Genomic DNA, 26,825 nt, shown 5'->3' on the forward strand with positions numbered 1-26,825 from the left:
TGCTTAATTTTTCCTTAATATATTTTTTTCTCTTTATGGCTCTCCTTAGGAGAGTTGGCTGAAGGGGCAGGGGGTTCTTCTTTCTTTTCTTTTTTTTAAAATATATAAAATATAACATTCATGTTTATGGTTTATTGTTATATGTGTTACTTATTATCTGTACTTTGAACAAATAAATAAAGTTTTGAAAAAAAAGAACTAGCAGGATCACCATATCCCATTTGTGAAGCATACTCATGGCAGCCTCCCCCCCCGCCGCAGCCTCCCCCCCCGCCGCAGCCTCCCCCCCCGCCGCAGCCTCCCCCCCCGCCGCAGCCTCCCCCCCCGCCGCAGCCTCCCCCCCCGCCGCAGCCTCCCCCCCCGCCGCAGCCTCCCCCCCGCCGCAGCCTCCCCCCCCGCCGCAGCCTCCCCCCCCGCCGCAGCCTCCCCCCCCGCCGCAGCCTCCCCCCCGCCGCAGCCTCCCCCCCGCCGCAGCCTCCCCCCCCGCCGCAGCCTCCCCCCCCGCCGCAGCCTCCCCCCCCGCCGCAGCCTCCCCCCCGCCGCAGCCTCCCCCCCCGCCGCAGCCTCCCCCCCCGCCGCAGCCTCCCCCCCGCCGCAGCCTCCCCCCCCGCCGCAGCCTCCCCCCCCGCCGCAGCCTCCCCCCCCGCCGCAGCCTCCCCCCCCGCCGCAGCCTCCCCCCCGCCGCAGCCTCCCCCCCGCCGCAGCCTCCCCCCCGCCGCAGCCTCCCCCCCGCCGCAGCCTCCCCCCCGCCGCAGCCTCCCCCCGCCGCAGCCTCCCCCCCGCCGCAGCCTCCCCCCCCCGCCGCAGCCTCCCCCCCCGCCGCAGCCTCCCCCCCCGCCGCAGCCTCCCCCCCCGCCGCAGCCTCCCCCCCCGCCGCAGCCTCCCCCCCGCCGCAGCCTCCCCCCCGCCGCAGCCTACCCCCCCCGCCGCAGCCTCCCCCCCGCCGCAGCCTCCCCCCCGCCGCAGCCTCCCCCCCCGCCGCAGCCTCCCCCCCCGCCGCAGCCTCCCCCCCGCCGCAGCCTCCCCCCCGCCGCAGCCTCCCCCCCCGCCGCAGCCTCCCCCCCCGCCGCAGCCTCCCCCCCCGCCGCAGCCTCCCCCCCGCCGCAGCCTCCCCCCCGCCGCAGCCTCCCCCCCGCCGCAGCCTCCCCCCCCGCCGCAGCCTCCCCCCCCGCCGCAGCCTCCCCCCCCGCCGCAGCCTCCCCCCCCGCCGCAGCCTCCCCCCCGCCGCAGCCTCCCCCCCGCCGCAGCCTCCCCCCCGCCGCAGCCTCCCCCCCGCCGCAGCCTCCCCCCCGCCGCCGCAGCCTCCCCCCGCCGCCGCAGCCTCCCCCCCGCCGCCGCAGCCTCCCCCCCGCCGCCGCAGCCTCCCCCCCACCGCCGCAGCCTCCCCCCCACCGCCGCAGCCTCCCCCCCACCGCAATATTTTGTGGAAGATATTGATCATGGTTGGCAGAGAAGCATAGGATTGACCCTCACCTTTCGATACTTCTTGCGACACACCTCGGCCAACTGCATGCCGCTGACAACCCCCAACCGAGCAGCCAATCTCTGTAACATGAGGCCCATGAGAGTGGCCAGCAGCAATACCCAGAGGATCTGGAGAAAGAACAGAGTGATAGAGAGAGCAAACACTCCAAAGTTTCTCAGGAGGTTGAGGAGGCCAAGGAAACTGGTCTCCATCTTGATAACATGCTACAGGAGCACCATCGAGGATATCCTGTCTGACTGCATCATTGTGTGGGATAATAGCTGCAAAACATCAGACCACAAGTCAATACAGATGATCATCAAAATGGCTGAGAAGATCACCGGGGTCTCCCTTTCCTCTGTAGAGGACATTCACTGGGAGATTAGCTTAAATAGGGGTCAAAGAATGATCGTGGATTCCAACCATCAGGCACAGGCCTACAGAAACAGAAGCATCAAAATCAGGACTGCCAGTCTGACAAATAGCTTCTTCACACAGGCTGTGAGATTGATGAATGGAATCTATCAACTTGAGTATCTTGTATGAAACAAGTAAATTATTCCAAAATATTTGTATATATTTATATTATATCTTTGTAATTACATAAAGGGTCACATGGTTAGCATAGCAGTTAGTGCAACATTTTTACAGCCTCAGGGGTCTAATCCATTGCTGTCTATAAGGAGTTTGTTCTTCCTGGGTCTGCAAGGATTTCCTCTAGGATCTCCAGTTTCCTCCCACCATTCAAAACATACAGGGGTTGTAGTCTATTGGTTATAGTTGGGCGGTATGAGCTCGTGGGCTGAAAAAGCCTGTTACTGTGCTGCATGTCTAAATTTAATTTTTAAAGTATGTGATTATTGTGTGTGTTTTATAACGTGCAACGTGATCCGGAGAAATGCTGTTTCATCTGGTTGTATGTGAACAGTCAGGTGAGAATGAACTTGGACTTGAGCTTGAAACATGACTCCATATCTCAATCTTTTCATTCACCCTTGGATCCCTTTTGATGTGCCTTGTGCTTATGACCTTCATCTTATCACACATTGGCTTCATCAGTCAGAGTATTGATTTTTGAAGGTTTATAAGACATTTGTGAGGCCCCATTTTCAAGTAATGGGTTCAGTTGTGGACACCGTGCTGCAGGAAATACGTTGTCAAGCTGGAGAGGGGGTAAAGAAGATTTACGAGGATGTTTGCCAGGATTAGAGGGGTGGTGGTTTAAGCTTTCGGGAGAGGTTGAACAGGCAAGTGCTTTATTCCTTGCAGCACAGATGGATAAGGGATAATCTTAGAGGGTACAACATCATGTGAGGAAGAGATTGGGTGAAAGCAGAGAATCTGCCCAGATCAGGGAAATCTGTAACTGGATGACATAGGTTTAAGCTTGGGGGGGGGGGGGGAGGTGGAAAGAGTTTTAACAGGAACCTGAGGGGTAACTTTTTTTGTTTAAAATATATACAGAGAGAGTGGTGGGTGTATGAATAGGCTGTGGGAGAAGATGGTCTAGGATTGGATGGATACATGGATTGGATGGGTTTAGAGGGATATGGACCAAACACAGGCACCAGGGTGGGTGGAACATATTGGACAGCACGGGCACTTTGGGACGAAAGGCTCATTTCCATGCTCTGTGACTTGATGACTCTACTGCTCAAATCGAATTGGTTCTAAGGCTTGGACTGACATCCTGCTGGATGCTCAGGCTTCCATCTTCAGCAGAGCATTTGAAGATTGGATGATTTTGTTTTTATTCACACAACTATGATACCCAAGAGCATTAACACAGTTAAGAGTTGTTGGAAAAGTATGTACCTTAAACCCTGCCACCGCACCAGATTGAAGGTCAGATTCAATGTTTCCTGGGTCCAGATAAGCAATACTCATCAGAAATCCAGGTCCTGTGAAGGCCCAGAGCTTGCGAAAGCTAAATCGCTTCAGAAGGCAAAAAGAAAGGCAATCAGATGACAGCAGGGAGCTGAAACTCCAAATTCAACCCCACACCTAGAATGACATGAGACAGAGACAGAGACAGAGACAAAAAAGAGTGAGATGAGTGGGGAAGAGATGAGGAATGGGGAGAAGGGAGGAGGTTGGGGGAGACTGGTAGGGGGGAATAAGAGTGGGGGAGAGAGAGAGAGGGACAGCAAGGACCTCCCAAGGCCTTCCATTTTAATCCCACATACCACTGACACCCCAATATGTCAGTCCATGACCAAACCACGGCTGCCCGCAAATTGAAGGAACAACACCTTGTATTCTCTCTCAGCCGTCTCCAACCAGACAGTAGCAACATCGACTTTTTCATTAACTCCCTTCTTCCCTCTCTCTTCCTCTGACTCCTATCCTCCAGGTCCCCAACCCCTTCCTTCAAGAGCAACCCTTCTTAAACCCTCTGCCCTCTCCCCATCACTTCTCAGAGTTTTACTCTTCTTCTCTCCCATCTGTTACCTCCTTCCCCCCTCCGCTCCTTCTTCTTTTGATTCAGATTGTGCCTGATTTTTTTCTTATACCTGGCTCGGGTCTGAAACATCAGTTACCTTTCACTTCCCAGGGATATTGCCTGACCTGCTGAGTTTCTCCAGCTCGTTTGAGTATTGCCTATCTGAGTATTTTGTATCAGTCTCCACCACCACCCCTGCCAATGTATTGCAGGCACCCACCACTTTTATTATTACGTCTCCCCTAAACTTTCCACCACTCACCTTCAACAGATGTCCCCTGGTTCTTGCCACTGACACCTCAGGAAGAGGATGGAGGCTGTTCACCCTGTCTAAGCTTTTCATAATCTTATATACTTCTGTAAACTCACCTGTCATCCTCCATTTCTCCAAAGATAAATGTCCTAGCTCCATTAACTTTGCTCCATTAAATGTTCTCCAATCCAGGCAACATTCTGGTCAATATCCTCTGGAACCTCACCAATGTACCTGCACCTCCTCTTCTTAAATGTACTGGAGTTTGGCCTTAGTATGTGTCCATGCCAGGGAGTGATCCTTTGTTACACTATCCCTGTCACAGGGGTCTCATTGACATGGTCTCTATTTCCACAGACGGTGCCTGACCTTTCAAGTACCTCCTGCCTCTGTTGAGGATGTCAGACTGGACACAGAAATCCTGTGCAGTCTCATTGCAGCTCAGAGGGACAGGAGAGAGCTCAGCAGATGTCGTCAGAAGGTGCCTGATATGGAGCATTAATGCACCACTTTGTCAGTGGACTGTGAGACCATCATAACTGACTGGAGCCTTGCTGAATGCTAAACCAGTTCATCCCTGGTCTTGGAGCTCTGCTGACAGGACAAGGGCATTTCAACACATCACTTCAGCCCTGCAGACTGCCACTGTTGGGTCTCCAGACCAAATGATGCTTACCGATTGCACCTCAGGGATGGGGATCTTCTCCTGCTCCTGGCTTCCGAAGGTAGTTTCCAAGGAAGTGAAAAATCGTGGCTTGGCAACGGTGCTGTGATTTGTCTCGATCATTTGTGGAAGTTTCTCTGAAAACACAGATAGATCACAACTCAGGCGGAGCGAGACTAGGTCAGTTAGCCATTATCACATCCTCTCTGCTTCCCCTCTCTCCAACATATTGCTTGCCCTCATTTTCAGAGAGTAAAGTGTTTTTTTTTGTAGTTTGTGTTAAAACCAGTCCAGGACTTCAAAAATCGAGTAATGTCTGACCAGAAAACAAACAGTCAAACCAGAGAACACTAAAGAATCAAATAGCCCTTTCAGCCCATCTTGTCTGTGCTGTAATATCAATCTGCCTAGTCCCATTCCCTCTATACAATTCCATCCATGTACCTATCCAAATATTTGTTAAATTTCAAAATCAAGCCTGCATTCACCACTTCAGTTGGCAGCTTGTTCCACACACTCACTAATCTGTGTGTGAAGTTCCTCCAACGTACCCGTCTTGGGTAAACTTATACCTCTCATTTTGTTCGTTTTAGATTGGTCAGTGTTTGAGCTACTGAAAGAAAATAGACACACACACCGAGAGCAGTTCAGTTAATACAAATGTTTATTACAAATTCAAAATCTGATTTCAAACTACAATATGCAAGCCCTTCCCAACTATACTTATCAACGCCTGGACTGGTCCCAACTGCCGAAGCGAGGCAACGACTGCACACTTGTAGTAGGTTGTCAGGGTGCCGGTAGCAGCTCCTCCACCTCCCCCGACTGGGACGTTGGCTGGACTCTAGAAGTTCTTCTTGCTGAGAGATGTTGCCACCTCTCGGAGAGTCTCAAACTTTAGCAACGGGACCATGGCTTATATTACCCAAAAACTGCTTACCCGAGCACCTATTCCCAGAACAGTAAGAAAGATAAGCGAGCAAGCTAGCATGGTCGGCTTCTATCGAATAACATAATTTTCAGCTGATCACTTTGAATACAATAGTTTATTTTGCATCAAGGCTAGGCCTCTGACAGTCTGTGACCAAAACAAGCAGGAAGATTAAATGTTCTTGGTACATAGATGTCCTTTCGTCAGATAACTGCATCTCTGGCCCCTCGGTGGAATTTAGCTTATGTCTGCTGATTCTAAAAAAACAAGCAGGTTCTCAGCCTTGGAGAAGCAAAGGCTGCAAAAGTAAAAAGACACGGTTTAAATCTTCCATTACAGTACCCTTTCAACATTTCACCTATAACCCAAGTCCTCAAGTTCTTGCCTCGCCTCACCTCAGTGAAAAAGCCTGCTTATCTTTATCAACTCCCCTCATAATTTTGTATCCCTCTATCAAATCCCCCTCAATCTCATACAGGTAATAAGGTCCTAACCTGTTTAACATTTGTCTGTAACTCTGCTCCTCAGGTTTCGACAACGTGCCAGTAAATCTTGTCTGCACTCTTTCAATTTTATTGCTATCTTCTCTGCAGTTAGGTGATCAAAGGTGCATGCAATACTGTAAATTTGGCCTCACCAATGTCTTGTACAACTTCATAACATCCCAACTGAATACTTTGGTTTATGAAGCCCAACCTGCCAAGAGCTCTATTTACAAATCTATCTACCTGTGATACCACAATCATGTGTGTCTGTATTCCCAGATCCTCTGTTCTTCTGCATTCCTCATTGCCCATCCCAAAACCAACATTCAGTTCCACCTCGCCGATGGCGCCTGTCTTGACTGCGGCCTGGGATTGGCAGGTGTCCAAGGTGTCAATCAAACCTCACTGGGCATCCTTTCTGTCTGTGCACAATGAAGGCAAGGAAACTGCTCAAGCCTGTTCCTCGTCTCACTGAGAGAACTGACTTCTGACAGGTTTTTTCTAACTCTCAATACTTTTGAGGCAAAGGTTTCCTCTGGACAATGACAAATTGTGGACATACATGATTGGCCACTATCCAGTTACACTGTCTGTCTGGGATGAGGATTGACATCAACATCTCTCACTGCCCAGGGAAGGTAGCCAGGACGCTGAAGGACCCATCCCACCCTGGACATCTCCTCTCCCTCCCCCCTCAAGGAGAAGGCTCGAAGGTGTGAAAATACCCATAGCCATCAGGCTCCTGAATGAACCTCAATCATACTCTCACACTGCTTATTGATCTTCCGATTCATTGTAATCCCACAATCTGTAAATGGTACTGCTAATGGGAATGTTGGTTAGTGTAGTAGTTAGCACAAAGCTTCTGCAGCGCCAGTGACCTGGGTTTGAATCTGACTGTAAAGAGTTTGTGCATTCTTCCCAGGTACTCCAATATTCTCCAGCATTCCAAAGACCTACAGGGTTAGAATATTGAGTGCAGAGCATTGCAGCACAAGGCCTTCTGCCCACATGTGGTGTCGACCTATGTAAACCTACTCCACAACAATCTAATCTTTCCCTATCTCACACCTGTAACTCTATTTTTCTCACATCCATGTGCCTTTCTAAGAGCCTTTTGAATGTCCCTGTTCCACCAGTCTACGCCAGCAATGCATTCCAGGGACCCACCACTCTCTGTAAAAACTCAGGAGAGGACTCCCCAAAAGTTTCCTCCACTCAGGTCAAACAGATGCCCCCTGGTATTTGCCATTGTCATACCAGAAAAAAGGCACTGGCTGTCTATATCCCTCATAGACTTAAATACATTGATTAAGTCACCTCTCATTCTTTATCACTTCAAAGAGAAAAGCCCCAAGGAATATCATCCATAACGTACATTGTTCCCTAAATGACTGCAGTGAAGTAGAGATATTCACCAACCACTATGAAGAATGCTAAGAGTGTGTGGAGAAGGATACAATGGTCCTTATAAGGGGGTGGCACAGTTGGTATAGCGATTAATGCAATGCCTTTACAGTAACAGCAATTGGGACTGGGGTCAAATCCTTTGCTGTCTGTAAGGAGTTTGTACATTCTCCCTGTGTCTGCATGGGTTTTCCCCAGGGGCTCTGGTTTCCTCCCACCCTCCAACATGTACTGGGGATGTTATATTAATTAAGCATAAATTGGACAGCATGGACACATTGGCCAAAATGGCCTGTTACCATGCTGCATGTTTAAATTCTAAAAAATTCAAATGTAGATTTAAATTCTTGTCATGGTTCATCCCCAGCAGCAGTGCGACAGAGGCCACTCTGATTTATAGGCTGTTCCTAGGGATGCACACAGAGTCAGGCTTCCAGAACTGCTAGAAGACCAGCAGCCTGGTGAAAGATGCCTTTGGTCTGCCCGACATGTTGGTCTTTCAGCACACGGAAATGTTGGTGTGGGAATGCTGCCAACTGGCACATACCAGGCTGCAGGAGGGCGTGCTGAGGGACACAGAGGTTTGGTGCAGTGAACACAAGGGCCCAGTGGAGAAGGACCACAGTTGAGAGTCCTTCAGCTACCAGGCATTGAGGGAGCTGAGGCTGAGAAGACCTTCAAACAGCAGAGGAACAAGGAACCACCATGATGGCCATGATGAGAAAGAAAACAAATTTAATAATGTTCAGTGACACTAAGAATATGAAAAAGACTTTGAACAGTTTTCTTTTGTAAATATTTCATTATAAATGAAGATTATTTTGGGGTTTAAAAAAAAGATAAAATTCTCAAGCTCTTTCAACCTGGTTTCATAAAGACATGTTCTCCAATCCAGGTAACATTCTGGTCAATCTCCTCTACATCCTCTCCATAACATCTACATCCTTCCTGAAATGAGGTGACCAGAAACTGAATGGAATACTCCAAGTATGGTGCAACTAGATTTTTATACCTTGCAGTTTTTAAAAGCATAGAACATTACCACACAGTACAGGCCCTTCAGCCCACAATGTTGTGCAAACCTACTCAACAACAATGTAATTTTTTTCCCCTCCGTCTCACCCATATCCTCTATTTTTCTTTCATCCATGTGTCAGACTAAGAGTCTTAAATATCCCTAATGAACCAGCCTCCACCACCATTCCCAGCAATGCATTCCAGGCACCCACAACTCTGCATTTTTAAAAAAAACTTACCTCTGCCATCTCCCCGAAACTTTCTTGCACTTAGCTGATTCAATTGTCCTCTGATGTTTACTACTGTTTCCCTGGGATAAAGGTGCTGGCTGTCCACTCAAAGTCCCTCATAATCTATTAAGTCTCTGCTTATCCTTCATCAGTCCAAAGAGAAAAGCTCCAGCTCTGTCAATCTTGCTTCATATGACATGCACTTCAATCGAAGCAACATCCTGGTAAACTCCCTTTGCACCTACACCAAAGCATCTAGATCCTTTCTGTAATGAGATGACCAGAACTGAACACAATATTCTAAGTGTGGTTTCACCAGAGATTTATAGAGCTGCAACATCACCTCTGAACTCCATCCCCCAATTAATGAAGCCCAGTATCCCATAGGCCTTCTTAACTATCCTAACAACCTGCACAGCAGCCTTGAGAAATCTATGGATTTAGACCACAAGGTAACCTCTGTTTTTTCCCCACTGGAGGCAGAATTCTTCAGAAACTGCCTTAAAAAATGTTATAATACTGCATTAAAGTTTGTTCCCAATCCTATTGCCTTTAACTGATGTCCCTTAATACTCTGCGTGACAATCTGGTGGCAGCATCAGTGTCCACAAACAGTTCATCTGAAACATGTCCCAAACATCCTGCAGGTAAAATGTCAAGATACCTTTATATAGCACCACACCTGCTGAGTAGACTGTCACCTTTCTCAGGCTTTCTGGAATGGGAAACAAGGCCATCCACAGGAAACTCAACTATTTTTCCTTCATTGACCTCCCTCAGAGTATTGAATATCAATTCATTGTGCTTCATATGACATGTTCTCCAAACTAAGCAACATCCTGGTAAACTTACTCCGCACCCTGTCCAAAGCATCTACATCCTTTCTATAATGATGTGACCAGAAATGAACACAATACTCCAAGTGTGGTCTCACCAGAGATTTATAGAGCTGCAACATTAACTCTCAGCTCTTGAACTCAATTCCCCAAATAATGAAGACCATCACACCATTCACCTTCTTAACTACCCTATCAACTTACATGGCAACCTTGAAGGATCTGTGGACCTGGACCCTCTCCCACTTAAAAAATCCTGCCTTTAACAACATACTCCGCCATCCAGTTCAACCTTACAAAAGTCTATCACTTCACACTTATCCAAATTGAACTCCATCTGCCACTTCTCTGCCCAACTCTACATCTTGTCTATTTGCATCTAGTCCATTTCCTGTTGTAAACTATGACAGCCTCCTTCACAATCCACAGCCCCTCCAACCTTCATGTCATATTAACTCATCCATCCCTCTACATCTTCATCCAGGTCATTCATACCAATCACAAAGAACAGGACTCCAAGAACAGATCCCTGTGGAACGCCATTAATCACTGACCTCCAGGCAGAATATCCTCCATCTACTACTACCCTGCAGGCAAGCCAATTCTAAATCCAAACAGCCAAGGTCTTATGGATCTCATGCCTCATGACTTTCTGAATGAACCTACCTTGGGGCACCTTGTCAAACACCTTACCAAAATCCATTCACACCACATCCGTCACCTTACATTCATCAATATCCATCCTCACCCCCCCCCCAAATAAAAAGTCCTGTTAGGCTCATGAGGCATGACCTGCCCCTCACAAAGCACTGTTGACTAACCCTGAGAGGATTATGCTTTTCTAAATGCTAGGAAATCCTGTCGCAAAGAATCCTCTCCAATAGTTTGCCACCACTTTCATAAGACTCACTGGCCTATAATTTCCTCTCATCTTTCCAAGTAAGTCAGTGGCTCAATTGGTCCCTTGGGGTGCATTTGGGCAGCATGGACTTGTGGGCTGGAAGTTGACTAACCTGTCAGACTGCTTGTAAAAGACCCCTTCTCACTGCACTGGATATAATGTGGCAAACAGACGGAAACCTCCATGCATTAACCAAATGCAGCTGTTCAACAATTCTGTGCATCCAGAAGTGGCTTCAGCCAAGGGGTGAGGGGAACCATTGCACAACAGTTTGAAGGCACCCACGTTCACCCAGAGCCTCCACTTCTGGTGTTAAAATCCTCAAACAGAGCTTCTCTTATTTTTGAAAACTATATTTCCAAAGAATGGGATTTCTGAGCTTTCTTAAGAAAGGGATTTTTCAGGCTGTAGCTCCCACGCTCGCATCCCAGAGATCTTTCGACACAAAATGATACTGGTAGCCAATGCACAGGGCAGGGGAGGGGTGGGTGGGGGTGCAGTTGAGAGACTGTTACATCGCAGAGGAATGAGTAACTGGGGGAGGCTACAGTGGCTACTTGTGCCAAGAGTTGAGCACTGAGTCAGCCAATTGCAGTGGAGAACATGGCAGAGGTCCAGAATCTGCACAGCTCATTGCAATTTTTTCCTCAGTTAATGGTCATATTCATGATTACATGGAGGAACATTGGGACCTCGGGGTCCAGGTCCATAGAGCCCTCAAGGTTGCCACACAAGTTGGCTAAGAAGGCGTGCAGTGTGCTGCCCTTCATCATTGGGCGGGGGGGCGGGGGTTGGAAATCAACTTCAAGAGCTGTATGGTAATGTTGCAGCTCTGTAAGACTCTGGTTTAACCATACTTGGAGAATTGTGTTCAGTTCTGGTCACCTCATTACAGGTAGGATGTAGATGCTTTGGAGGGGATGAAGACGAGATTTAGCAGGATGATAACTGGATTGTGGAGCATGTTTTATGAGGTAAGGTTGACAGAATGTGGGATTTTATGTTTGGAGCGATGAAGGATCAGATGTGATCTAATAGAGATGTATAAGATTATGAGGGTGGGCAGTAAGGATGGATTGATAGTGTTGACAGCCAGACATTTTTCCTGGGATGACAAAAGAAAATACCAGAGGACATCTGCTTAAAGCGAGTGGTGGAAAGTTTAGGAGAGATGTCAGAGGTAAGTTTTCTTTCTTAAACAGAGAATGGTGGGTGCCTGGAATTCATTGTTGTGGGTGGTGATGAAAACTGCCACAATAGGGACATTCAAAAGACTCTTTAGACAGGCACATGGATGCAAGAAAAAGGGTTATAGATGTGAGGGAGGGAAGGATTAGATTGTTGTGGAGTTGATTTACATCATTCAGCACATCACAGTGTGTCAAAGTTCAAGGTTTAATGTTGACATCCACTGTTCTGTCTTGCTAAGTAATAAGACTGATCAGGCAAATGTTATCTGTTGAACACCAGTGCATTCTTCAGAGACCAGAAATCCTGACACAGAGTCATTCAGGCTTTCAAACCTCACCATCACTGGGGTGGCATTCAAACTTAAAGCCTTTGACTAACATGTCTGATAGTGAAGACGAATGCCAAAGATTGCAGCAGGATCTTGATCAGTTCGCCAGGTGGAAAGGATGAACAATTGATGGAATTTAATACAAAGAGATGAGAGGTGTTACGTGGGTAGGATATACATTGTGAATGATGGGGGATTTTGGCAGCCTTGTAGGGCAGAGTACAGGTTCATAGTATGTAATAGAGGCATCGATCCAAGAGTCCTTGAAAGTAGCATCACAGGTAGATAGGGTGGTCAAAAAGCTTTTGGCACATTGGCCTTCATCAGTCAGAGAACTGAGTCTGGAAGTTCTTGATTTGGACTGATGACCTACACTGCAGTTTTCATTATCTGCTCTTCTATCTTTAAATCTGTTTCATGGTGGAGGGGTCTTTTCTCAGGTGGGCTAATTTTCAACAATACCTTTTTTGTCTCATATTTGTATTTGTTCATCTTATTTTGATTTTGCATCTCCTGTTTCTTCCAAACTCAAAATCAGCCTTCCTCCTACTCTCCTTCAACGTACTGGAGTTAATTCTACACCTCGTCCAACCATGGGCACCCAAGACTGAAGGCTGTGGTCACTGTCCCTCTTACTGCATGATCCAGGAGCTTCAAGCCCAGATTCAGTTAACACACAAAGCAGCAGATGCTGCAATCATCCACGGACAGGGAATAGCTGGAGGGGACCAGTGGGTTAGACAGCATCCACGAGTAAAACTGGTCAGTGAACATTTCAGGTTGGGATCCTTTATCAAAATGAAGATAGAATGGATGAAATTCCATAAATATGGGGGAAAGAAGCTGGGGAAGGGCCCAGAGGTGATAGGATAAATGTAGGGGAATGTGATGGGACAGGTCTAGTGGGAGGCCATTGGCATGATGGTAGGGTGGGGTGGGGTGAGGAAGAAGAAAAGTTAGAGATTACAATACAGCACACTGATAGGTAAAGTGCAGGAATAGTTGAGAGATGGAAACAGTAGAATCAGGTAGGGCTGTGGACACCAAAAACTCAATGTTTACACCATTGGGTCTGAGGCTGTCCTGATTTAGGTTTGTTCCTTCTCGACTTTCCCACACTCTACCTAGTCTCTTCACCTTCAGCTTTACAATAGAGGCATGGCTCGGACTTGACCTTTTGGTGGAGTTTGCACCTTCTGTTTGTGACCACGGAGGCTTCCCCTCAGGGTTCACATTTCCTCTTGCATAAGATCACAAGACATCCGAGCTGAATTAGACCATTTTGCCCATCGAGTCCGCCCACTATTCCATCATGGCTGATTTACTCACATTTTCGACCTCCATTCTCCTGGCTTCTCCCCCAACCCACAATTCCTTTCCTATCCAGTTCCATCTTAAATGGACCCAATGACTTGGCCTCCACAGCTGTCTGTGGCAACAATATCCACAGATTCACCATCCTCGGTTCTAAAGGAGTGCTTTTGTATTGTGAGGCTGTGCCCTCACAATACCAGACTCCACCACAATAGGAAACATCCTTTCCTCATCCACTCTATTCCAGGCCCTTCAGATGGAGAAGGAGCTGCGTAAGCAAACTGGCAAGAGTAATCAGTGGATACAGGTTAGGTCTCGCTTTTCACAATCAGTTGTTCAAAGATTGGAAGTTCTTCCTGGATTAATATGACGCAAAGTTCAAATTCATGTGTGAACTATTTAAAACACAGTCCTTCCCATTTCCAACTGTTTCTCAACTTCACCAAGTTGAAAACAACTTATGAGTTTGCCCAGAGCCAAGTGTTATATTTGTTCCAACAATATCCATGATAGGTCACCGTATCGTAACTGTGAACTTTTAACCGCTGCTCTGCGTCATCTATTTGAGATATGGTTATAAATGCCTTGACTGTATGTTCCCTTCAAATGTCCTGAGATTAATGACAACTGATCCGTAATATGCATCGTAACTCAGTAGAGCCAACCTCCCACATGGCTTCCTGTAAATGTGTTATTAGAATGATTTCCTCATCTTGCACTGTTTTTGAATTTCCCCTGGAGGTGGGGCAGAGAGAGTTAACCTTTGATACTGCGAAAAATGCATTCATGCTTAAATTTTCTCTTGAACTAATGTGGTCTATTCTTTTCTGCAAGGATGTAGATGGAGAGGGTGCTGAGGAGAGGTTGCCTGGATTAGAGAACATGTCTTATGGAGCAAGGTTGACTGAGTTAGGTTTTCTCTTTGGAGTGATGAAGGGGGTGATACAATTTTTTTTTAAATTAGACATACTAGACCTATGCAGCTCAAATACCCCAATTAACCTACTCTCCCATGCTTTTCCTCAAGAGGAACCCAGAGCACCCAAAGGAAACCCATGCAGACATGGGGAGAATGTACAAACGTTTTACAGATAGTGCCGGATTCCAACCTGGGTCACTGGCACTGTAATAGCTATGTTCTAACTGCTGCCTTGAGGTATATGGATATGGTATGAGGGGTATGGATAGGGTGAACAACCAGGACCCATTTTATTGGGGTGACAAGTTTGGAGGAGATAGTAGAGGTAACTTTTATTTTACAGAGAGTGGTTGATGCTTGGAATTCATTGCCAGAGTGATGGTAGAGTCTGATACAATAGGGACATTCAAAAGACTTTTAGATAGGCAAATTGATGCAAGAAAAATAGAGTATGGATATGAAGGAGGGAAAAGTTCACTTGTGTGGAGTAGGTCAGCACAACACTTTGGGGTGAAGGGCCTGTACAAACACTCAGAATTTGGAAACAAATCCAGAGCCAAATACTGTTAAAACCTAGAAGCAAATTTATAGCTCATGCCATAAATGGTGCAAAACCAAATGAATAAAAGGGGGAGGGGGTGTGCGCCAAGGGGATTGTGCATGAAGGGAGATGATGAAGGAGGAGGTGGTGGGAAGAGGTGGGTGGAGAGGAGAGGGGGAGACTTTGAAACTGTGGACTGGACCACATTCTGGTACCCATCCTCTAACTTGAATGAATATGCCATGGCTGTTCATTTACTTCAAATGGGGACCCCTAAACCAGGGATTCATAAATCTAGATAAAGATGGAGGACAGACTTAAATGTGATAATAGATGAGAAGAATTGCCTGATTTATGTTGAGACTGTATGAGCGAGGGGGAGGAAAGAGTGGAAAAAGCCAAGGGTTTGTGCGAGCAAAGAGAGAGGTGGAAAAGGGGGAGATTGGAAAAGAGAGAGAAGTAAAGAGAGGGGTAGAGAGAGGAGGGGAAGGGGGTTGGGGAAAGCAGCAGAGGAGGAGAACAGGAGACTGGATGAGAAAGGTAGAAAGGGAGGAAGGTGAAGACAAAGGGAAAGAGTGATTGGGGAAGAGAGGATAGGAGAGAGATGAGAAAGAAGGGAAAGGAGCTAGAGAGGGGGAAGAGGGAGCAAGAGATATGGAAGAGAGGGAAGAGAGGACAGGAAATAGAGCAGGGAAGGAGAGGGAGGAAGAGTGAGGGGAAAGTTAGAGGTTGGAAAGGGAGGAAGAGGGAAGGAGAGATGGGCTGGGGTGAGGAAGAGGGAAGGAGAGATGGGCTGGGGTGAGGAAGAGGGAAGGAGAGATGGGCTGGGGTGAGGAAGAGGGAAGGAGAGATGGGCTGGGGTGAGGAAGAGGGAAGGAGAGATGGGCTGGGGTGAGGAAGAGGGAAGGAGAGATGGGCTGGGGTGAGGAAGAGGGAAGGAGAGATGGGCTGGGGTGAGGAAGAGGGAAGGAGAGATGGGCTGGGGTGAGGAAGAGGGAAGGAGAGATGGGCTGGGGTGAGGAAGAGGGAAGGAGAGATGGGCTGGGGTGAGGAAGAGGGAAGGAGAGATGGGCTGGGGTGAGGAAGAGGGAAGGAGAGATGGGCTGGGGTGAGGAAGAGGGAAGGAGAGATGGGCTGGGGTGAGGAAGAGGGAAGGAGAGATGGGCTGGGGTGAGGAAGAGGGAAGGAGAGATGGGCTGGGGTGAGGAAGAGGGAAGGAGAGATGGGCTGGGGTGAGGAAGAGGGAAGGAGAGATGGGCTGGGGTGAGGAAGAGGGAAGGAGAGATGGGCTGGGGTGAGGAAGAGGGAAGGAGAGATGGGCTGGGGTGAGGAAGAGGGAAGGAGAGATGGGCTGGGGTGAGGAAGAGGGAAGGAGAGATGGGCTGGGGTGAGGAAGAGGGAAGGAGAGATGGGCTGGGGTGAGGAAGAGGGAAGGAGAGATGGGCTGGGGTGAGGAAGAGGGGAGGAGAGATGGGCTGGGGTGAGGAAGAGGGGAGGAGAGATGGGCTGGGGTGAGGAAGAGGGGAGGAGAGATGGGCTGGGGTGAGGAAGAGGGGAGGAGAGATGGGCTGGGGTGAGGAAGAGGGGAGGAGAGATGGGCTGGGGTGAGGAAGAGGGGAGGAGAGATGGGCTGGGGTGAGGAAGAGGGGAGGAGAGATGGGCTGGGGTGAGGAAGAGGGGAGGAGAGATGGGCTGGGGTGAGGAAGAGGGGAGGAGAGATGGGCTGGGGTGAGGAAGAGGGGAGGAGAGATGGGCTGGGGTGAGGAAGAGGGGAGGAGAGATGGGCTGGGGTGAGGAAGAGGGGAGGAGAGATGGGCTGGGGTGAGGAAGAGGGGAGGAGAGATGGGCTGGGGTGAGGAAGAGGGGAGGAGAGATGGGCTGGGGTGAGGAAGAGGGGAGGAGAGATGGGCTGGGGTGAGGAAGAGGGGAGGAGAGATGGGCTGGGGTGAGGAAGAGGGGAGGAGAGATGGGCTGGGGTGAGGAAGAGGGGAGGAGAGATGGGCTGGGGTGAGGAAGAGGGGAGGAGAGATGGGCTGGGGTGAGGAAGAGGGGAGGAGAGATGGGCTGGGGTGAGGAAGAGGGGAGGAGAGATGGGCTGGGGTGAGGAAGAGGGGAGGAGAGATGGGCTGGGGTGAGGAAGAGGGGAGGAGAGATGGGCTGGGGTGAGGAAGAGGGGAGGAGAGATGGGCTGGGGTGAGGAAGAGGGGAGGAGAGATGGGCTGGGGTGAGGAAGAGGGGAGGAGAGATGGGCTGGGGTGAGGAAGAGGGGAGGAGAGATGGGCTGGGGTGAGGAAGAGGGGAGGAGAGATGGGCTGGGGTGAGGAAGAGGGGAGGAGAGATGGGCTGGGGTGAGGAAGAGGGGAGGAGAGATGGGCTGGGGTGAGGAAGAGGGGAGGAGAGATGGGCTGGGGTGAGGAAGAGGGGAGGAGAGATGGGCTGGGGTGAGGAAGAGGGGAGGAGAGATGGGCTGGGGTGAGGAAGAGGGGAGGAGAGATGGGCTGGGGTGAGGAAGAGGGGAGGAGAGATGGGCTGGGGTGAGGAAGAGGGGAGGAGAGATGGGCTGGGGTGAGGAAGAGGGGAGGAGAGATGGGCTGGGGTGAGGAAGAGGGGAGGAGAGATGGGCTGGGGTGAGGAAGAGGGGAGGAGAGATGGGCTGGGGTGAGGAAGAGGGGAGGAGAGATGGGCTGGGGTGAGGAAGAGGGGAGGAGAGATGGGCTGGGGTGAGGAAGAGGGGAGGAGAGATGGGCTGGGGTGAGGAAGAGGGGAGGAGAGATGGGCTGGGGTGAGGAAGAGGGGAGGAGAGATGGGCTGGGGTGAGGAAGAGGGGAGGAGAGATGGGCTGGGGTGAGGAAGAGGGGAGGAGAGATGGGCTGGGGTGAGGAAGAGGGGAGGAGAGATGGGCTGGGGTGAGGAAGAGGGGAGGAGAGATGGGCTGGGGTGAGGAAGAGGGGAGGAGAGATGGGCTGGGGTGAGGAAGAGGGGAGGAGAGATGGGCTGGGGTGAGGAAGAGGGGAGGAGAGATGGGCTGGGGTGAGGAAGAGGGGAGGAGAGATGGGCTGGGGTGAGGAAGAGGGGAGGAGAGATGGGCTGGGGTGAGGAAGAGGGGAGGAGAGATGGGCTGGGGTGAGGAAGAGGGGAGGAGAGATGGGCTGGGGTGAGGAAGAGGGGAGGAGAGATGGGCTGGGGTGAGGAAGAGGGGAGGAGAGATGGGCTGGGGTGAGGAAGAGGGGAGGAGAGATGGGCTGGGGTGAGGAAGAGGGGAGGAGAGATGGGCTGGGGTGAGGAAGAGGGGAGGAGAGATGGGCTGGGGTGAGGAAGAGGGGAGGAGAGATGGGCTGGGGTGAGGAAGAGGGGAGGAGAGATGGGCTGGGGTGAGGAAGAGGGGAGGAGAGATGGGCTGGGGTGAGGAAGAGGGGAGGAGAGATGGGCTGGGGTGAGGAAGAGGGGAGGAGAGATGGGCTGGGGTGAGGAAGAGGGGAGGAGAGATGGGCTGGGGTGAGGAAGAGGGGAGGAGAGATGGGCTGGGGTGAGGAAGAGGGGAGGAGAGATGGGCTGGGGTGAGGAAGAGGGGAGGAGAGATGGGCTGGGGTGAGGAAGAGGGGAGGAGAGATGGGCTGGGGTGAGGAAGAGGGGAGGAGAGATGGGCTGGGGTGAGGAAGAGGGGAGGAGAGATGGGCTGGGGTGAGGAAGAGGGGAGGAGAGATGGGCTGGGGTGAGGAAGAGGGGAGGAGAGATGGGCTGGGGTGAGGAAGAGGGGAGGAGAGATGGGCTGGGGTGAGGAAGAGGGGAGGAGAGATGGGCTGGGGTGAGGAAGAGGGGAGGAGAGATGGGCTGGGGTGAGGAAGAGGGGAGGAGAGATGGGCTGGGGTGAGGAAGAGGGGAGGAGAGATGGGCTGGGGTGAGGAAGAGGGGAGGAGAGATGGGCTGGGGTGAGGAAGAGGGGAGGAGAGATGGGCTGGGGTGAGGAAGAGGGGAGGAGAGATGGGCTGGGGTGAGGAAGAGGGGAGGAGAGATGGGCTGGGGTGAGGAAGAGGAGAGATGGGCTGGGGTGAGGAAGAGGAGAGATGGGCTGGGGTGAGGAAGAGGAGAGATGGGCTGGGGTGAGGAAGAACAGAGGGGGAAGAACAGAGGGGGAAGAACAGAGGGGGAAGAACAGAGGGGGAAGAACAGAGGGGGAAGAACAGAGGGGGAAGAACAGAGGGGGAAGAACAGAGGGGGAAGAACAGAGGGGGAAGAACAGAGGGGGAAGAACAGAGGGGGAAGAACAGAGGGGGAAGAACAGAGGGGGAAGAACAGAGGGGGAAGAACAGAGGGGGAAGAACAGAGGGGGAAGAACAGAGGGGGAAGAACAGAGGGGGAAGAACAGAGGGGGAAGAACAGAGGGGGAAGAACAGAGGGGGAAGAACAGAGGGGGAAGAACAGAGGGGGAAGAACAGAGGGGGAAGAACAGAGGGGGAAGAACAGAGGGGGAAGAACAGAGGGGAAGAACAGAGGGGGAAGAACAGAGGGGGAAGAACAGAGGGGGAAGAACAGAGGGGGAAGAACAGAGGGGGAAGAACAGAGGGGGAAGAACAGAGGGGGAAGAACAGAGGGGGAAGAACAGAGGGGGAAGAACAGAGGGGGAAGAACAGAGGGGGAAGAACAGAGGGGGAAGAACAGAGGGGGAAGAACAGAGGGGGAAGAACAGAGGGGGAAGAACAGAGGGGGAAGAACAGAGGGGGAAGAACAGAGGGGGAAGAACAGAGGGGGAAGAACAGAGGGGGAAGAACAGAGGGGGAAGAACAGAGGGGGAAGAACAGAGGGGGAAGAACAGAGGGGGAAGAACAGAGGGGGAAGAACAGAGGGGGAAGAACAGAGGGGGAAGAACAGAGGGGGAAGAACAGAGGGGGAAGAACAGAGGGGGAAGAACAGAGGGGGAAGAACAGAGGGGGAAGAACAGAGGGGGAAGAACAGAGGGGGAAGAACAGAGGGGGAAGAACAGAGGGGGAAGAACAGAGGGGGAAGAACAGAGGGGGAAGAACAGAGGGGGAAGAACAGAGGGGGAAGAACAGAGGGGGAAGAACAGAGGGGGAAGAACAGAGGGGGAAGAACAGAGGGGGAAGAACAGAGGGGGAAGAACAGAGGGGGAAGAACAGAGGGGGAAGAACAGAGGGGGAAGAACAGAGGGGGAAGAACAGAGGGGGAAGAACAGAGGGGGAAGAACAGAGGGGGAAGAACAGAGGGGGAAGAACAGAGGGGGAAGAACAGAGGGGGAAGAACAGAGGGGGAAGAACAGAGGGGGAAGAACAGAGGGGGAAGAACAGAGGGGGAAGAACAGAGGGGGAAGAACAGAGGGGGAAGAACAGAGGGGGAAGAACAGAGGGGGAAGAACAGAGGGGGAAGAACAGAGGGGGAAGAACAGAGGGGGAAGAACAGAGGGGGAAGAACAGAGGGGGAAGAACAGAGGGGGAAGAACAGAGGGGGAAGAACAGAGGGGGAAGAACAGAGGGGGAAGAACAGAGGGGGAAGAACAGAGGGGGAAGAACAGAGGGGGAAGAACAGAGGGGGAAGAACAGAGGGGGAAGAACAGAGGGGGAAGAACAGAGGGGGAAGAACAGAGGGGGAAGAACAGAGGGGGAAGAACAGAGGGGGAAGAACAGAGGGGGAAGAACAGAGGGGGAAGAACAGAGGGGGAAGAACAGAGGGGGAAGAACAGAGGGGGAAGAACAGAGGGGGAAGAACAGAGGGGGAAGAACAGAGGGGGAAGAACAGAGGGGGAAGAACAGAGGGGGAAGAACAGAGGGGGAAGAACAGAGGGGGAAGAACAGAGGGGGAAGAACAGAGGGGGAAGAACAGAGGGGGAAGAACAGAGGGGGAAGAACAGAGGGGGAAGAACAGAGGGGGAAGAACAGAGGGGGAAGAACAGAGGGGGAAGAACAGAGGGGGAAGAACAGAGGGGGAAGAACAGAGGGGGAAGAACAGAGGGGGAAGAACAGAGGGGAAGAACAGAGGGGGAAGAACAGAGGGGGAAGAACAGAGGGGGAAGAACAGAGGGGGAAGAACAGAGGGGGAAGAACAGAGGGGGAAGAACAGAGGGGGAAGAACAGAGGGGGAAGAACAGAGGGGGAAGAACAGAGGGGGAAGAACAGAGGGGGAAGAACAGAGGGGGAAGAACAGAGGGGGAAGAACAGAGGGGGAAGAACAGAGGGGGAAGAACAGAGGGGGAAGAACAGAGGGGGAAGAACAGAGGGGGAAGAACAGAGGGGGAAGAACAGAGGGGGAAGAACAGAGGGGGGAAGAACAGAGGGGGAAGAACAGAGGGGGGAGAACAGAGGGGGAAGAACAGAGGGGGGAGAACAGAGGGGGGAGAACAGAGGGGGGAGAACAGAGGGGGGAGAACAGAGGGGGGAGAACAGAGGGGGGAGAACAGAGGGGGGAGAACAGAGGGGGGAGAACAGAGGGGGGAGAACAGAGGGGGGAGAACAGAGGGGGGAAGAACAGAGGGGGAAGAACAGAGGGGGGAAGAACAGAGGGGGAAGAACAGAGGGGGAAGAACAGAGGGGGAAGAACAGAGGGGGAAGAACAGAGGGGGAAGAACAGAGGGGGAAGAACAGAGGGGGAAGAACAGAGGGGGAAGAACAGAGGGGGAAGAACAGAGGGGGAAGAACAGAGGGGGAAGAACAGAGGGGGAAGAACAGAGGGGGAAGAACAGAGGGGGAAGAACAGAGGGGGAAGAACAGAGGGGGAAGAACAGAGGGGGAAGAACAGAGGGGGAAGAACAGAGGGGGAAGAACAGAGGGGGAAGAACAGAGGGGGAAGAACAGAGGGGGAAGAACAGAGGGGGAAGAACAGAGGGGGAAGAACAGAGGGGGAAGAACAGAGGGGGAAGAACAGAGGGGGAAGAACAGAGGGGGAAGAACAGAGGGGGAAGAACAGAGGGGGAAGAACAGAGGGGGAAGAACAGAGGGGGAAGAACAGAGGGGGAAGAACAGAGGGGGAAGAACAGAGGGGGAAGAACAGAGGGGGAAGAACAGAGGGGGAAGAACAGAGGGGGAAGAACAGAGGGGGAAGAACAGAGGGGGAAGAACAGAGGGGGAAGAACAGAGGGGGAAGAACAGAGGGGGAAGAACAGAGGGGGAAGAACAGAGGGGGAAGAACAGAGGGGGAAGAACAGAGGGGGAAGAACAGAGGGGGAAGAACAGAGGGGGAAGAACAGAGGGGGAAGAACAGAGGGGGAAGAACAGAGGGGGAAGAACAGAGGGGGAAGAACAGAGGGGGAAGAACAGAGGGGGAAGAACAGAGGGGGAAGAACAGAGGGGGAAGAACAGAGGGGGAAGAACAGAGGGGGAAGAACAGAGGGGGAAGAACAGAGGGGGAAGAACAGAGGGGGAAGAACAGAGGGGGAAGAACAGAGGGGGAAGAACAGAGGGGGAAGAACAGAGGGGGAAGAACAGAGGGGGAAGAACAGAGGGGGAAGAACAGAGGGGGAAGAACAGAGGGGGAAGAACAGAGGGGGAAGAACAGAGGGGGAAGAACAGAGGGGGAAGAACAGAGGGGGAAGAACAGAGGGGGAAGAACAGAGGGGGAAGAACAGAGGGGGAAGAACAGAGGGGGAAGAACAGAGGGGGAAGAACAGAGGGGGAAGAACAGAGGGGGAAGAACAGAGGGGGAAGAACAGAGGGGGAAGAACAGAGGGGGAAGAACAGAGGGGGAAGAACAGAGGGGGAAGAACAGAGGGGGAAGAACAGAGGGGGAAGAACAGAGGGGGAAGAACAGAGGGGGAAGAACAGAGGGGGAAGAACAGAGGGGGAAGAACAGAGGGGGAAGAACAGAGGGGGAAGAACAGAGGGGGAAGAACAGAGGGGGAAGAACAGAGGGGGAAGAACAGAGGGGGAAGAACAGAGGGGGAAGAACAGAGGGGGAAGAACAGAGGGGGAAGAACAGAGGGGGAAGAACAGAGGGGGAAGAACAGAGGGGGAAGAACAGAGGGGGAAGAACAGAGGGGGAAGAACAGAGGGGGAAGAACAGAGGGGGAAGAACAGAGGGGGAAGAACAGAGGGGGAAGAACAGAGGGGGAAGAACAGAGGGGGAAGAACAGAGGGGGAAGAACAGAGGGGGAAGAACAGAGGGGGAAGAACAGAGGGGGAAGAACAGAGGGGGAAGAACAGAGGGGGAAGAACAGAGGGGGAAGAACAGAGGGGGAAGAACAGAGGGGGAAGAACAGAGGGGGAAGAACAGAGGGGGAAGAACAGAGGGGGAAGAACAGAGGGGGAAGAACAGAGGGGGAAGAACAGAGGGGGAAGAACAGAGGGGGAAGAACAGAGGGGGAAGAACAGAGGGGGAAGAACAGAGGGGGAAGAACAGAGGGGGAAGAACAGAGGGGGAAGAACAGAGGGGGAAGAACAGAGGGGGAAGAACAGAGGGGGAAGAACAGAGGGGGAAGAACAGAGGGGGAAGAACAGAGGGGGAAGAACAGAGGGGGAAGAACAGAGGGGGAAGAACAGAGGGGGAAGAACAGAGGGGGAAGAACAGAGGGGGAAGAACAGAGGGGGAAGAACAGAGGGGGAAGAACAGAGGGGGAAGAACAGAGGGGGAAGAACAGAGGGGGAAGAACAGAGGGGAAGAACAGAGGGGGAAGAACAGAGGGGGAAGAACAGAGGGGGAAGAACAGAGGGGGAAGAACAGAGGGGGAAGAACAGAGGGGGAAGAACAGAGGGGGAAGAACAGAGGGGGAAGAACAGAGGGGGAAGAACAGAGGGGGAAGAACAGAGGGGGAAGAACAGAGGGGGAAGAACAGAGGGGGAAGAACAGAGGGGGAAGAACAGAGGGGGAAGAACAGAGGGGGAAGAACAGAGGGGGAAGAACAGAGGGGGAAGAACAGAGGGGGAAGAACAGAGGGGGAAGAACAGAGGGGGAAGAACAGAGGGGGAAGAACAGAGGGGGAAGAACAGAGGGGGAAGAACAGAGGGGGAAGAACAGAGGGGGAAGAACAGAGGGGGAAGAACAGAGGGGGAAGAACAGAGGGGGAAGAACAGAGGGGGAAGAACAGAGGGGGAAGAACAGAGGGGGAAGAACAGAGGGGGAAGAACAGAGGGGGAAGAACAGAGGGGGAAGAACAGAGGGGGAAGAACAGAGGGGGAAGAACAGAGGGGGAAGAACAGAGGGGGAAGAACAGAGGGGGAAGAACAGAGGGGGAAGAACAGAGGGGGAAGAACAGAGGGGGAAGAACAGAGGGGGAAGAACAGAGGGGGAAGAACAGAGGGGGAAGAACAGAGGGGGAAGAACAGAGGGGGAAGAACAGAGGGGGAAGAACAGAGGGGGAAGAACAGAGGGGGAAGAACAGAGGGGGAAGAACAGAGGGGGAAGAACAGAGGGGGAAGAACAGAGGGGGAAGAACAGAGGGGGAAGAACAGAGGGGGAAGAACAGAGGGGGAAGAACAGAGGGGGAAGAACAGAGGGGGAAGAACAGAGGGGGAAGAACAGAGGGGGAAGAACAGAGGGGGAAGAACAGAGGGGGAAGAACAGAGGGGGAAGAACAGAGGGGGAAGAACAGAGGGGGAAGAACAGAGGGGGAAGAACAGAGGGGGAAGAACAGAGGGGGAAGAACAGAGGGGGAAGAACAGAGGGGGAAGAACAGAGGGGGAAGAACAGAGGGGGAAGAACAGAGGGGGAAGAACAGAGGGGGAAGAACAGAGGGGGAAGAACAGAGGGGGAAGAACAGAGGGGGAAGAACAGAGGGGGAAGAACAGAGGGGGAAGAACAGAGGGGGAAGAACAGAGGGGGAAGAACAGAGGGGGAAGAACAGAGGGGGAAGAACAGAGGGGGAAGAACAGAGGGGGAAGAACAGAGGGGGAAGAACAGAGGGGGAAGAACAGAGGGGGAAGAACAGAGGGGGAAGAACAGAGGGGGAAGAACAGAGGGGGAAGAACAGAGGGGGAAGAACAGAGGGGGAAGAACAGAGGGGGAAGAACAGAGGGGGAAGAACAGAGGGGGAAGAACAGAGGGGGAAGAACAGAGGGGAAGAACAGAGGGGGAAGAACAGAGGGGGAAGAACAGAAGGGGAAGAACAGAAGGGGAAGAACAGAAGGGGAAGAACAGAAGGGGAAGAACAGAAGGGGAAGAACAGAAGGGGAAGAACAGAAGGGGAAGAACAGAAGGGGAAGAACAGAAGGGGAAGAACAGAAGGGGAAGAACAGAAGGGGAAGAACAGAAGGGGAAGAACAGAAGGGGAAGAACAGAAGGGGAAGAACAGAAGGGGAAGAACAGAAGGGGAAGAACAGAAGGGGAAGGACAGAAGGGGAAGGACAGAAGGGGAAGGACAGAAGGGGAAGGACAGAAGGGGAAGGACAGAAGGGGAAGAACAGAAGGGGAAGGACAGAAGGGGAAGGACAGAAGGGGAAGGACAGAAGGGGAAGGACAGAAGGGGAAGGACAGAAGGGGAAGGACAGAAGGGGAAGGACAGAAGGGGAAGGACGGAAGGACAGAAGGGGAAGAACAGAAGGGGAAGAACAGAAGGGGAAGAACAGAAGGGGAAGAACAGAAGGGGAAGAACAGAAGGGGAAGAACAGAAGGGGAAGAACAGAAGGGGAAGAACAGAAGGGGAAGAACAGAAGGGGAAGAACAGAAGGGGAAGAACAGAAGGGGAAGAACAGAAGGGGAAGAACAGAAGGGGAAGAACAGAAGGGGAAGAACAGAAGGGGAAGAACAGAAGGGGAAGAACAGAAGGGGAAGAACAGAAAGGGAAGAACAGAAAGGGAAGAACAGAAAGGGAAGAACAGAAAGGGAAGTAATGGAAAAGGTTGGTAATGAGCAGCAGGGAAGAATGGGCCTAAGAGAGAGGACAGAAGAGAGATGAGAGGATGGTAGATAAAAGAGGAGGGAGTGAGAAGGGAAGAAGGTAGAGGAGGGAGAGGGGGAGGGCATGAGAGGGTGGATAGAGAGGGGAATGGGGCAAGAGAGGGGGAAGGGAGATAGTGGTAGAGTAAGGTGGGAGAGGGTGGACATGAGATGGTGAAAAAAAGGAAAGAGATAAGATGAAGAGAGGGTGGGAAGAGAAAGGAGGTAAGTGACAGGGAATGAGAGGGGAGAAGAGGAGGAGGAAGGGACAGTAGAGGAGAAGATGGGGGTAAGAGAGAGGACATCAGATATAGGGGGAACAAAGATTAAAAGGGGAGGGAGAAAAAGAGAAGTGAGGGGAGGCAAGATACAGAGGAAAGGAGGGAAGGAGGAGGGATGGGACAGGGGAGAGTAACAAAGAGGGAAAGAAAAGCATAGTGTTCTAAAACAGGTTGCCGTAGATACCCAGCCTTTCCCTCCCAGCGTGTAAATAGTGGGTTTACCTGTTGGATTCTGTTTGTCTTGTTCCGGTGACATGGTCAAAAAGTGCTTGGATCTTCAGAGTGCTCCACAACCGTTTAGTCCCTGCTGTGGATGGAAGGAATCTTCAGTAAAGTTTGAACGATTGAGGAGGCAGTACATTGCAGATACTAAAGTCAGTTTGGTGCCAATCGTAGCTGAGCTGCAGTGGAATCTGCCAGGCAGCAAGGTTGGACAATGTTCTGAGTTTGGGTGGGGGGGTGTGGACAGGGAAGGACTGAATGATTGCACTACCTTGAAGCTTCCCTCACAGTCTGGCTCCGTTGGCTGACCTTGACACTTTCACACCCTTTGGAAACACAGCTCTGTGAATAAACCACTGGAAACATGTTCGATCTGGCGTCACAGAGCCATCACTGGGACAATCGTGCACTTTGGCACAGCAGGGCAAATAGTGATTTTTTTCCTCCCTGTTTACTCGACCTGGGGCTTCCTCCCCACACTCCCTGCCCCCCCCCCCCAATCACCCTGAATCTCTGTGCCATCTCCCATGGTCTTTTTGGTGACTCAGGCTCAGCGCCAGCTTCTTCAGTGCCAACTTCCGT

General features: G+C 51.9%; 1 protein-coding gene across 2 annotated transcripts in view; it reads right to left on the bottom strand.

The window, feature by feature from the left end:
• The window catches only part of LOC138761682 (natural resistance-associated macrophage protein 2-like), an 87,411-nt gene extending 60,978 nt beyond the window's left edge, over positions 1 to 26,433 (bottom strand). For both annotated transcript variants that reach the window (XM_069934253.1, XM_069934254.1), the window contains exons 1-4: positions 26,244 to 26,433; positions 4,838 to 4,962; positions 3,281 to 3,400; positions 1,474 to 1,593 (exon numbers count right to left, since the gene is read on the bottom strand). In XM_069934253.1, coding sequence (XP_069790354.1) covers positions 1,474 to 1,593; positions 3,281 to 3,400; positions 4,838 to 4,962; positions 26,244 to 26,277 — 399 coding nt within the window. In that variant the 5' untranslated portion in view covers positions 26,278 to 26,433. The remainder of the gene's footprint in view (positions 1 to 1,473; positions 1,594 to 3,280; positions 3,401 to 4,837; positions 4,963 to 26,243) is intronic.
• Positions 26,434 to 26,825: the final 392 nt, after the last annotated feature.

The sequence above is a fragment of the Narcine bancroftii genome, chromosome 4 (assembly GCF_036971445.1).
Source record: "Narcine bancroftii isolate sNarBan1 chromosome 4, sNarBan1.hap1, whole genome shotgun sequence".
Lineage (NCBI taxonomy): Eukaryota > Metazoa > Chordata > Chondrichthyes > Torpediniformes > Narcinidae > Narcine > Narcine bancroftii.